This window comes from Onychomys torridus, chromosome 21 (assembly GCF_903995425.1).
Source record: "Onychomys torridus chromosome 21, mOncTor1.1, whole genome shotgun sequence".
NCBI classification, from domain to species: Eukaryota; Metazoa; Chordata; class Mammalia; order Rodentia; family Cricetidae; genus Onychomys; species Onychomys torridus.
The window spans coordinates 7,733,752-7,745,858 of record NC_050463.1 but is presented as its reverse complement, the minus strand read 5'-3'; the positions used below and the strand labels follow the sequence as shown (position 1 = coordinate 7,745,858).

Here is a 12,107-nt window from a genome sequence, read left to right as displayed (position 1 = left end):
CATAGGAAAGAGTGCAAAACTGGGTTCCAAAGCGGGCAGACAGGGAAGTAACAATAACACATTCAAAAGGCTGAGACTTTCCATAATAAAGTGTTGGGAATAACTAAAGGGAAGCCCCTCTCTCTTTTATTTCAGTGCTGTGGGGTGGAACCCAGGGCCTTGTACATCCTGGGCAAATACTCCTAATGGGCTATAATATCACAAGTTCACACATTTTTAATTGTTTTTAGACTAGCACTCATATATCGTGGGCAAATCTTGTTATGTAGCTGAAACTGGGGAATTCTGCCTCCCAAATACTGAAATCACAAATATGAACCATTTAACCACTGGTGTTTTACTTCTACATACATCTAGAATTTCCTCCAGTAACACAGTAGCCATTACTTAGTAAATGCTTTATCTACAAGTGTTTAAATACTTTCAGTCCCCAGAATCCTAAAGCTTCCTGCCTTACAAATCTGATGGCAGACGAAAATTCAGAGGATATAAGCTGCTGGTCTTAGAACCAAAATGTTTCTCCACACCTTTCTCAAGTAATGGTAAATCAGTGTGAATAGAGTTCCACGGGATGAGAATGGAACGTTTTCCTTCTTGAAGACAACTTTTTCTTTGGCTCTCGAAGGTCTGCCATGTAGTGTGTTACTAGGGATGGAGTGTCAGGCCACTGCTCTATTATTTTACTACGTTCCCATCCCTCTTTTTAAGTTAAGACACGGTCTCACCCAATTTTCCACTGCTTGAATGGCAACTCTGATTGAACTCACTCTATATAGCCTGGCCACACTTTGCACTTTGGATCCTTTCAGCTCCACCTTCCTCCCCCAAAGCTGGCACTCATCGGGCCGAACTAGGAAACTTACAAAAACAAACCAAGGACAGATCCCAATTAGGATTCCGAAAAGAAAATGATTAAGTATGGCTATCCTAATTTCTGAACGCTTGAAACCCCGAAGAGGTGCCGTCACCAGCGCACACTTTATGTCTGCCGCTAAGGACGAACACTGAGCAAGCTGGGATCACTTCTCCCTACTGTTACCAACTCTGCGCTTGAGGAAGAAGCGGAAGGGCTCCAGCCCCGGAGCCTGGGTCCGGGGACCATTCTGATGGAAGCACTTCCTGCAGGAGAGATGAACGAACGCCGGGGGTCTCAGAACCCTGCAACGAGGCAAGTGCGACACCTTCCCCGTCCCGCCGCCGTTTGGAGTCCACGTGATAACCCGCGCGCGTACCCCTTCCACCCCTAACTTGGTGGGTCTGAGAAACCGAGACAAGAACACCCCCACTGCCATGAGTTGTAATGCTGAGGGTTGAAACCACACGGCCTTAGTGGGTCAAGCCCCGAGACCTGAGAGGTGCAGCGAGACTCGGGCTCCCGCCAGCCTGCACGCCATCACTGCTCCCAAAGTAAAACATCAGGCAGGCCACAGCCACAGGCCTCGACGACGCGCCCGGCCCGCGGGCGGCTGAGGCAGCCGCGGCAAGCGCCGTCGGAAGGGGCGACCCGTAAGGCTCTCCTCGCTTCGTCGTTGGCACAGCCTCCGCCGCCCCGACTCTCGGCAGGGAAAGGCCTGCGCAGACGCCGCGCCTCCGTGGGGGAGAGAGAGCGGCCAACACACCTAACGGAGCTACGAAGAAGCCCGGCTCGAGTTAGAGAAAGACAAATCGCTGTTAGAATACTCACCCCTTCGGGCCTGGAGCTCCGTTACCGCTCGGCACGCAGGGCGCGCCGCTCTCTTCCTCCATTTTGGGCTCTGTCGCTGCTACTTCAGCCGCCGCTTCGACCCCTGCCGCCATTTTCTCCGCGTCTGGGCTTTGTGTGAGGGAGCGAGCTGTGCCGAACTGCGCCTGCGCGCTCACGTGACCCCACACGACCAGTAACGCCTGCGTGTGCTGCGACCGGTTCCCGCTTCCTCCTCGCCTCGGGTCACGCCCCCTGAATATCAGACCACGCCCCCTGACTATCTGCTCCCCCTGGCTATCAGGCCACGCCTCCCAGCGCCCTCCGGTGTGTGTGAAGTGAGAGTATTGCCCTTACACATTTCTAATGAGAGTGACCTACTCACTCCAGCTTACTTTCTCCCCCCCTCCCCCGCTTTGTTTTACTAACTAATTTCTTTTTTGAGGCAGGGCCTCACTATGTGGCCCTGGCTGGCCTGGAAGATCCAGCCCCCTACCTATCAAGTGTAGGAATTAAAGGCATGCACTACCACATTAATTTATTTTTTAACAACTTCATATTTTTTTTGAAGATTTATTTATTATGTATACAATGTTCTGTCTGCACATATCCCCGCAGGCCAGAAGAGGGCACCATATCTCATTACAGATGGGAGCCGCTATGTGGTTGCTGGGAATTGAACTCAGGACCTTTGGAAGAGCAAGCAGTGCTCTTAACCTCTGAGCCATCTCTCCAGCCCATACAACTTCATATTATGTATTTTTAGTTTGTTTGGGACTTTGGGGAGGGGGCGGACCTTTCCAGACAAGGTTTCTCTGCATAGTCCTGGCTGTCCTAGAACTCACTCTGTAGACCAAGCTGGCCTTGAACTCAGAGATCCGCTTGCGTCTACCTACAAAAGTGCTAGGATTAAAGGCGTGTGCCACCAATGCCCTGCTGGCTTTTTTTTTTTTTTGAGATAGGATTTCTAGCCAATGATGGCCTTTCTGTGTAGCAGAATCTGGCCTTGAATGTCTGAGCTGTCCACATCCACAACCTGAGTGCTGGAATGATAGACTTTAGGAACCATGCTCAGTTTGTTCAGTGCTAGGAATGGAACCCAGGGACTTGAAAATGCTAGGCAGGCACTCTACCAGCTTCAATTCCTAACCCTATACAGTATTTTTATCATATTCACCTCCAGTTACCCACCTCACACTCCCACTGAACCTTCTTTCCTACAAATTCCCTACTTACTTCCATGTTGCTGTTTGGTGAACTCCTGAGTTAGGATCATGAGCACAGATGGGGGTTTATTTACCTGAGCATGGGCTACACCACTGAAGAAAACAACACCTCCTTCCTCTAGCAACTACCATCAATAGGTCTTCAGGGAAAGGTGATGCCTACCAAACCCCCTATCCCAACCATGATGGAATGCTAAAGGGTTCTATCTTGTGCAAGTAACCACCCTGCTATGAATTCACGGGTGGCAACAGCCATGTTATATCAAGGAGACACCAGTTTTGTTTTTGGTTTTTTTTCGAGACATGGTTTCTCTGTGTAGCTTTGATCCTTTCCTGGAACTCGCTTTGGAGACCAAACTGGCCTCGAACTCACAGAGATCCATCTGCCTCTGCTTCCAGAGTGCTGGGATTAAAGGCGTGCGCCACCACCGCCCGGCACCAGTTTTTTTTAAATGGTCCTAGGGCAGAAAGAAAATGAAAATTCTGTTGGCAGGATTTGTTTGTTTGTTTGTTTTGGGTTTTTTTTTTGTCTTTTTTTCGAGACAGGGTTTCTCTGTGTAGCTTTGCGCCTTTCCTGGAACTCACTTGGTAGCCTGCCTTTGCCTCCAGAGTGCTGGGATTAAAGGTGTGCGCCACCACTGCCCAGCTAAGGATTTTTTTTAACTATAGTGTGTGTGTGTGTGTGTGTGTGTGTGTGTGTGTGTGTGTGTGTCTGAATACAGGCTTGGAGCATGCCATGGCTTGCAAGTTGGAGTTTTCTCTTTCCACCAGGTGGGATCTGGGAATCAAATGCAGGTTATAGGCTTGGTAGCAAGCATCTTTACCGACTGAGCCACAGAACCAGTCCTATATGCAGAATCCTTGACAGATTAACATCAAACTAAAACTTTCCATGTAATTCAAAGCATTAGAAGAGATGTATAACAGAAACCTCCACCCCCAACATCTCCTCTTCCTCTTTCCCTCCCTGTTTCCCCCTCCCTCCTTCCCTCCCTCTCTCCACCACCTCCTTGATGGCACCTTCTGGAGTACTCTTACACCATCTCCAGAGGCCCTACATTCTAAAGTTAGGATAAGGAGAAGTAGGGGCCAAGCTAGGTAGGCCAGGAGAGCAAATGTGCCTGTGTGCATTTATGTAAGTTACTATAGGTATCAGTTCACCTGTCACCTATTGCCTGATCATCTTAGCTCTGCTCCTCAATCATACTGTTCCAGCCATGAAGTCAAATAGATTCCAGCCTCTGAGTTTTAGCCTTCTGCAAAACTGGCTTCCCTCCTGATTTTCCAGTCAGGGCAGCAAGATATTGTTTTTATGTGCCATCATAGCCCCACCCCCACCCTATGTACTAGCCAAGGGATGGGTGCAGAAAAAAACAGGAAGGACCATATTGTATTGGACCCATTAGGAATCATGATGAGCCTACTCCGTTTGCTCATCTGAAGGTAGAGTTAATAAAAGATTCCCAAAAAACCACTTTTCAGAGCAGCCTTGGGCATTAAATGTAGGAAGATGTCAAGCACCCTTAACTGTTAAATAACTCAGCATGCAACAAGAGCTCAAAGGTGAGCTGGCCAGGCATGGTGGCACATACTGTAATCTCAGTACTCCAGAGGATTACCACAAATTTGAGGCCAGCCTATTTACACAATTCCAGGGCCAACAGGGCTACATACTGAGGCCAATTAAGCAAAGAAAAGAGGACAAGAAGCAACAGAAGCTGTTACTACCATGGTCACATTCTACATCTTTCTAGAGTTTGCCTGGGGGATAGGGCACAAAGCTTAATACTGAAGCATCTGGGATCCCCAGTTCCTAAAGCTGTAGAATTTCAGATAAAGTTTTCATACACTGGCCCTCGGTCTTCCCACCTTTAAAATGGAATAACAGTAATAACTGTTCCTTCCCCAGAGATGTGAAACAGGCTCAGAATTGGGTCTCATCCATGGTAATTCCAGGTAAGTGTGGATAGTGTTGCCATTAGTTATTAGTGAGTATAAAGGGTCTCAGTATAAAGAGCTCACTGGAAATACAAACTAAGTGGAAATTGTCCTTACCTTTTTCCTTTTGGAATGGAACCAGGACCTCCCACATGCTAAGCATGTATTGTTCCACTGAGCTACATTCACAGCCCTTGTATACTCTCAAGTTGGTTTTGTTGTTGTTGTTGTTGTTATTTTGTTTATTTTTGTGGTTTTGAGGGTTTGTGGCTTTTTTGTTTTGAGTTTTTGTTTTGTTTTGGGAAATAGGATCTCTCTATTTAGACTGCTCTGGAACTCCCTATGTAGACTAGCCTAGTCTTGAACTCAAAGAGATCCTACTGCCTCTATCTCCTGAGTGCTGGGACTAAAGGCATGTGCCACACACACTTGGGTTATTTTATCTTCTTGAGATATGGACAGCCCTAGCCAGCCTGGAACTCAATATGTATTTTGGACTGCCCTTGAACTCACAGAGATCTGCCTACCTCTGCCTCTATGTGCTAGGATTAAAGATGTGCAACTCCATGAAAGGCCCTTTATGATTTATGTGTATGGGTGTTTTGCCTGTCTGTGTACCTGTCACCATGTGTATGCTTGGTGTCAGTGGAGGCCAGAAGAGGATATTGAATCCCCCAAAGAAGTCACAGATGGTTGTGAGCCATCACATGAGTGCTGAGAATCAAACCCATGTTCTCTTCAATGGAAAAACAGCCAGTGCTCTTAACCACTGAGCCAATTCTCAAGCACACATGTGGGAGAATTCCCACTGGGCTACACTGGTCTGGCTCCAGAGTGCTAGCACCTAACCTAAATCCATCTTTTGTTTCTTGGTTACCTTTTGTTTCTCTTGTTGCCTTCAATGTGAATCTTGTCTGAGAGTTTCCCAAGGGTACAAAGCATATGCAAAACTTGGTTAGGAAAAATCCAGCACACTGTGGTATTCCTTAATCAAGAATTTGCACTTGGCATTGTCCCTTTGGAAGCTTCATCAGGATGTTTTGGGAATATGGAAATCAGGTTGCTGAAAGTGAAAATTTTGAGAACAATAAAAATGTCCTAGGCTAATGAAAGGTGTCTCAGTCCCACAGAGGCTGATTCCCCCTGCAGGTGGAAAGGCTATATCCTTAAGGTGTGCTGTGTCTTCGTCCCCTATGTAAAGCCACACCTGCTCAACAATACACACACTCTCCCCACTTTGTTTATTCTTAAAGTCATTTGTTGCTAAGGATACACTCCATGGTAAATCATTTGCCTAGACTACGTAAAGCTCTGAATTCAATCCTTAGTACCATTAAAAAAAAATATATATATACACACACACACACACACACACACACACACACATATATATATATATATATATTTTTTTTTTTTTGAGACAGGGTTTCTCTGTAGCTTTGGAGCCTGTCCTAGACTAGCTCTGTAGACCAGGCTAGCCTCGAACTCACAGAGATCTGCCTGGCTCTGCCTCCCGAGTGTTGGGGTTAAAGGCATGCACCTTTAATATATATAAAGCACCTATAACAAACAAAATATTTATAACTTTATTTCCTTGAGACATCGTCTCACTATGCAATGAGACCTCTTGGCTATATATATATATTGCCAGGCATAGTGTTGCATGCATTTAGTAATTCCAGCACTCAGCAGACAGAGGCAAGAGATCTCTTTGAGTTCCAGGCCAGTCAACACTACCTATAGACCCTGTCTCAAAATGTGTGTTACTAAAAATATATTAAAAACTATATTTATTTAATAATCCTGGGAATCAAACCCAGAGTTTTGTCTTTGTTATTCAAGTACTCAATCACTGAATTACATCACCAGCTAAAATAATTTTTTAAAAAATTATTTAAGGCTAGGTGGTGGTGGTGTACGCCTTTAATCCCAGCACTCGGGAGGCAGAGCCTGGAGGATCTCTGTGAGTTCGAGGCCAGCCTGGTCTATCAAGCAAAATCCAGGACAGGCACCAAAACTACACAGAGAAATCCTGCCTTGAAAAACAAACAAACAAAAAATCATTTTAAGGGTTGGGGATTTAGCTCAGTGGTAGAGCGCTTGCCTAGCAACCGCAAGGCCCTGGGTTCGATCCTCAGCTCAAAAAAAAAAAAAACAAAAACAAAAACAAAAAACAAAAAATCGTTTTAAAAATAAACACAAAAAATGTTTAAAAATCATTTATTGGAGCAGGAGAGATGGCTCAGTAGTTAAGAGCACTTGCTGCTCTTACAGAAGACAGAGGTTTTGTTTCTAGCACTCACATGTCAGCTCAAAACCATCTGTAACTCCATCCAGTTCCTAGGAATCTCTTGCCTTCTTCTGGCTTCCTTGGGCACTGCATGCACAGAGTTCACACATATATGCAGGGAAAACAAAACACTCATACCCATAAAGAATAAATTCTATAAAAGATATGTTTAAGCCAGGCTGTGGTGGTGCATGCCTTTAATCCCAACACTCAGGAGGCAGAGGCAGGCTGATGAGTTTGAGGCCAGCCTGGTCTTCAAAGTGAGTTCCAGGACAGCCAGGGCTGTTACACAGAGAAACCCTGTCTTAAAAAAAAAAAAAAAGGATATATATTTTTTTATTTATTTTTTAAAATACTATTTATTATGTTCACAGAAGAGGGAGCCAGATCTCATTACAGATGGTTGTGATCCACCATGCGGGTGCTGGGAATTGAACTCAGGACCTCTGGAAGAGCAGTCGGCGCTCTTAACCTCTGAGCCATCTCTCCAGCGCCCCCCCCCCCAAAAAGGATATTTTTAAAAGATTATTCATCATAAACCCTGCTCAGGCCAGTGCGGTGGCTCATGGGTGAGAGTGCTTGTACAAACCTAAAAGCCTGTTCGCTCCCTGCAGCCATATAAAGGTAGAAGGAAAGATCCTGCTCTCCAAATAGGTTTCCTCTGACCTCCCCCAGCAATAATAACAATAAATAACTTAAAGAGGAATAAACTATCCCCTTTTCCTGTTCTTTGTTCTTTTGTCCTGTATGCGCTTGAACATGCAGAGGCCCACGTAAGGCTCCACCTTATCCATTGATGCAAGGCCTCTCAATTGAACTCAGAGTTTTGTCCATATGGCTAGTTTAGCTAGCCAGCTTGCTCTGGGATTTCCTGAGTGCTATGCTAGCACCACCAGGGAGACACACACACACACACACACACACACACACACACACACACACACACACTTTCTCCAAATCTATATAGGTTATAGAGATGGGAAGTCTGGTCTTCATAATCGTGTAACAAGCGCTTTAACCACTGAGTCGTCTCCCCAGGCCCTGCATCCTGTTCTTTATTTAAAATTCTGACTTTACTTCTTCCTTAGGCTTCTGTGATGGTTAGCATTAACTGTCAATTTATCATCTTGATTGTACTGATTGATGTAGAAAGACCCATCTTAACTGTGCCTTGATTTCATCACCATGAGGGGCTGTACCTGGAGCTGTGAGATAAAATAAATGCTTTCTCCCTTAAGTTGCCTTTTTAAAAAAATTTATTTTATGTGTATGGGTATTTTGCCTGCACTGGTATGTGCACCATATGTGAGCAGTGTCCAGGGGAGCCAAAAGCGGTCACTGGGTCCCATGGAACTGGAGTTAGGGACATTGCAAGCTGCCATATGAGGTCTGGGAATCGAACACAGTTCTTTTCAAGAGTGGCCAGTGTTCTTAACCACTGAGCCATCTCTGCACCCCCACTTAAGTTGCTTTTATCTGATTACTTTATCATAGAATTAAGAAACTAAGACAGACTCATAACAGATGCTTCAAAACTAGCCAAGTGTTTTATACTTTTCCCCCATAAAATCACCCACTTGGAGCAGTTTAAAAACGTAACTGACAAGTCCATGTTAGCCAGCAAGGGCTCCTTTTATTCATTCAGGGTTGGTTTTTGAAATGCAGTGCAACTTTATAAAGTCAAGAGTGCCAATAAAGCAAGCCAGCCAGGTGCAGAGTAGCAAAGAAGCTTGCTGGAACCTTCTAGCCCAATGCGGGCGCCCTTGACACAAGCAGTCAAAGCTGTTGGCCAAGGAGGTGTCAAGCAGAACTCAGAATGAGATAGGGTGCCTGCTCCATCCAAAGCTTGGGTCTGTCCATTTGTCCTGGTCATGTACAGCAATGTATATAACAAAACCCTTGAAAATATGTTCACAAGGAGCACAGAGCAGGCTCTGCTTACTGTGGCTCTTGGCCTGAGAAGCATCGTGGCTGTGCATGAAAGGTCAGGCAGCTTCCATCCTTCCAAACACCAAGGCATTGTCATCTGCCTCTGGTCTCTTCACTACTCAGGGCCCTGCCAATCAGTTCTTTACACAGGGGTCTCCTCTGCCGCCTTTTTAAAGAGTCCAGCAGCCAGCAAGGAGTGTTGGGGTTCCTCGGAGCCATCTGCTTCCCGAATCTTCAGGCGGACTTTCTGATTTGTCTTCCTCCATTCTGAGTACAGCTGGCAATGGTATCGGAAAGAGACCTGTGGGGGCAGTCCTGCAGTGGGTGGGAAGGTAGAGACAGGCCTCCACCCTGGGAGAGGAAAAGGAGCCCTGGCATTTGCCATAGGCCAAACCTAGAAGCAGACCACATTTGGGCAATTCTTGTAGACTGTCCATACACTCACCCATTTGGTCCTCTGAGAATACTCTGATAAGCTTTGAGTCCTATAAAATAAGGGATCCACCACCTTGACCCCAGCAGGGAGCAAGGCTCTTCTGTTCTACAGCTGATGAGAATGGAGTCCTACCAGTCTCTTGGGATTATTTAACCTCAATCACTCACACAATTGCCCAACCTGGAAGCAACCTGTCCCTTCATAAGTAAGAATATAAAAATGATGGTGCATTTAAGGGACTGGGAAGATGGCTCAGTGGGTAGAGTACTTGCTGTGTAAGCTTGAGGATCTGAGTTCAAATCCCTGTGCCCTACCTGTAACCCCAAAACTGGGGAGGGGAAGGAGTAGAGACAAGAGAATCGCTAGGACTTGCTGGCTGGTAGCACTTACATGTGTACACACACATATACCATAACACATACACACTCATGAATACAGATACACATTCATGAATACAGACACACACACACATACGGACAAACACTCAGACATACACACACACACACACACACACACACACACACACACACACAAAGTGAGAGCCGTAGCTACAGCTCAGTGGTAAAGTGCTTGTTCAGCATGTGAGAGGCACTGGATTCTAATCCGAATACCATTAAAAAAAGGGTCCAGCTGGTAGTGCAGTAATGTGACCCCAGTTGTTCAGACAGGACGACCACAAGTCTAAGGTCTGTCAGGACTACAAAATGAGTACAACTTAGTGAGACACTGTCTCAAAATAACAACATATAAAAAACGGCTGGGGATATAGCTCAGTAGAGGCATGCTTGCTTAGTATGTGAGAGCCCTGAGTTCAATCCTCAATATGGAACAACAACAAGAGTGAGCTATCAAGTGATGATGCAGCATAGAGAAAACTTAAATTCAAATAAGCAAGTGAAAGAGGCCAAAGCAGCTACATGCTGTATAACTCCAAGTACATGACATTCCCAAAGAGGAGAAACTATGGAGATAGTAAAAAGATGGGTGGTTATCAGGGGTGTTGGAGTGGGGAAGAACAAACAGGTGGAGAATAGGAGAGCAATTAAAAATTGTACAGTTAGTGTTTGGGAATTCAGCATAGTTGGGAAAGTGTTTGCCCAGCACTCACAAAGCCCAGTGTTCCATCCCAACACCATATAAAGCAGATGTGGTGGTACATATGTGACATCTCAGCAGTTAGGAAGTAGAGATGTGAGGATCAGGAATTCAAGGTCATTCTGGCCCATGAGACCCTGACTGGGGAAACGGCTCAGCTGATAAAGGGTCTGCTGTGTAGGTGTCAGAATCGAATCTAAGTTCAGACCCCCAATGCCTGCAAAAAAGGCTGAACATCATGGGACGTATATATAATACCAGTGCTGGGGTCAGAGACAGGCAGGTTTTTAGAGGTCCCTGGCCAGCCAGTCTAGCCAAAGCAGTGAGTTCCAGGTACAGTGAGAGACTCTGTCTCAAATAAAAGGTAGAGTTTGGCCAGACTGCTCAGTGGATAAAAGCCACTGTGGCTGAGCAGTGGTGATGCACGCCTTTAATCCCAGCACTAGGGAGGCAGAGACAGGCGGATCTTTGTGAGTTCAAGGCCAGCCTGGTCTACCGAGCAAGATCCAGGTCTCATATATGCTCAAGATACTGCCCAGTGTCTCAGACTACTTCCTGTTGCCTGAAAATCAAGATGTAAGAATCTCAGTTCCTTCTCTAGCACCATGTCTACCTGCATGCTGCTTTGCTTCCCACCATGATGATAATGGACTAAATTTCTGAAACTGTAAGCCACCCAATTAAATGTTTTCCTTTATAAGAGTTGCTGTGTTGGGGTTGGGGATTTAGCTCAGTGGTAGAGCACTTGCCTAGCAAGCACAAGGCCCTGGGTTCGATCCTCAGCTCCAAAAAAAAAAAAAGAGTTTCTGTGCTCATGGTGTCTCTTCATAGCAATAGAAACCCTAACTAAGACAGGTTACTGGGCTGGAGAGATGGCTCAGAGGTTAAGAGTGCTGACTGCTCTTCCAAAGGTCCTGAGTTCAATTCCCAGCACCCACATGGTGACTCACATCCATCTGTAATGAGATCTGGCACCCCTTCTTCTGTGTACATAATAAACAAATAAACAAACAAACAAACAAATAAATAAATAAATAAATAAAACTTTAAAAAAAAGAAAAAGACAGGTTACCAACACCAAACCTGAAACCTGAGTTTGACAACCAGGACCTATACGGTGTGGAAGGGGAACACCAACTTTTCTAAGTTGTCGTCTAACCAGTGCTGGCACATGCACACACCACCACCAGCACACACACACACACACACACACACACACACACACACACACACACACACAATGTAATTTTAAAGTTATGGGTATTATGCTGGGTGGTAGTAGCTCACACCTTTAATTCAGCACTTGGGAGGTAGAGGCAAGTGGATCTCTGTGAGTTCCAGGATACCCTAGTCTACATATCAAGTTCCAGGCCTGTCAGAGCCACATATCAAAAAAAAAAGCGAATGAGCTGGAGAGATGGCTCAGATGATAAGGGTTCTTGACCCACTTGATGATGACTCAAGTTCAACCCCCAGAACTCTTTTTTTTTTTTCAAGACAGGGTTTCTCTGT

At 45.6% G+C, this 12,107-nt stretch overlaps 2 protein-coding genes across 2 annotated transcripts in view; both read right to left on the bottom strand.

Annotated features, from left to right (window-relative positions):
- Positions 1–12,107, bottom strand: part of Hnrnpm (heterogeneous nuclear ribonucleoprotein M) — a 62,645-nt gene that overhangs the window by 45,071 nt on the left and 5,467 nt on the right. Inside the window, exon 2 of the mRNA XM_036171188.1 lies at positions 1,685–1,936. Coding sequence (XP_036027081.1) covers positions 1,685–1,936 — 252 coding nt within the window. The remainder of the gene's footprint in view (positions 1–1,684; positions 1,937–12,107) is intronic.
- The window catches only part of Marchf2 (membrane associated ring-CH-type finger 2), a 31,999-nt gene continuing 28,634 nt past the window's right edge, over positions 8,743–12,107 (bottom strand). The window contains exon 5 of the mRNA XM_036171190.1: positions 8,743–9,365. Within this exon, the coding sequence (XP_036027083.1) occupies positions 9,207–9,365 (159 nt within the window). The 3' untranslated portion in view covers positions 8,743–9,206. The remainder of the gene's footprint in view (positions 9,366–12,107) is intronic.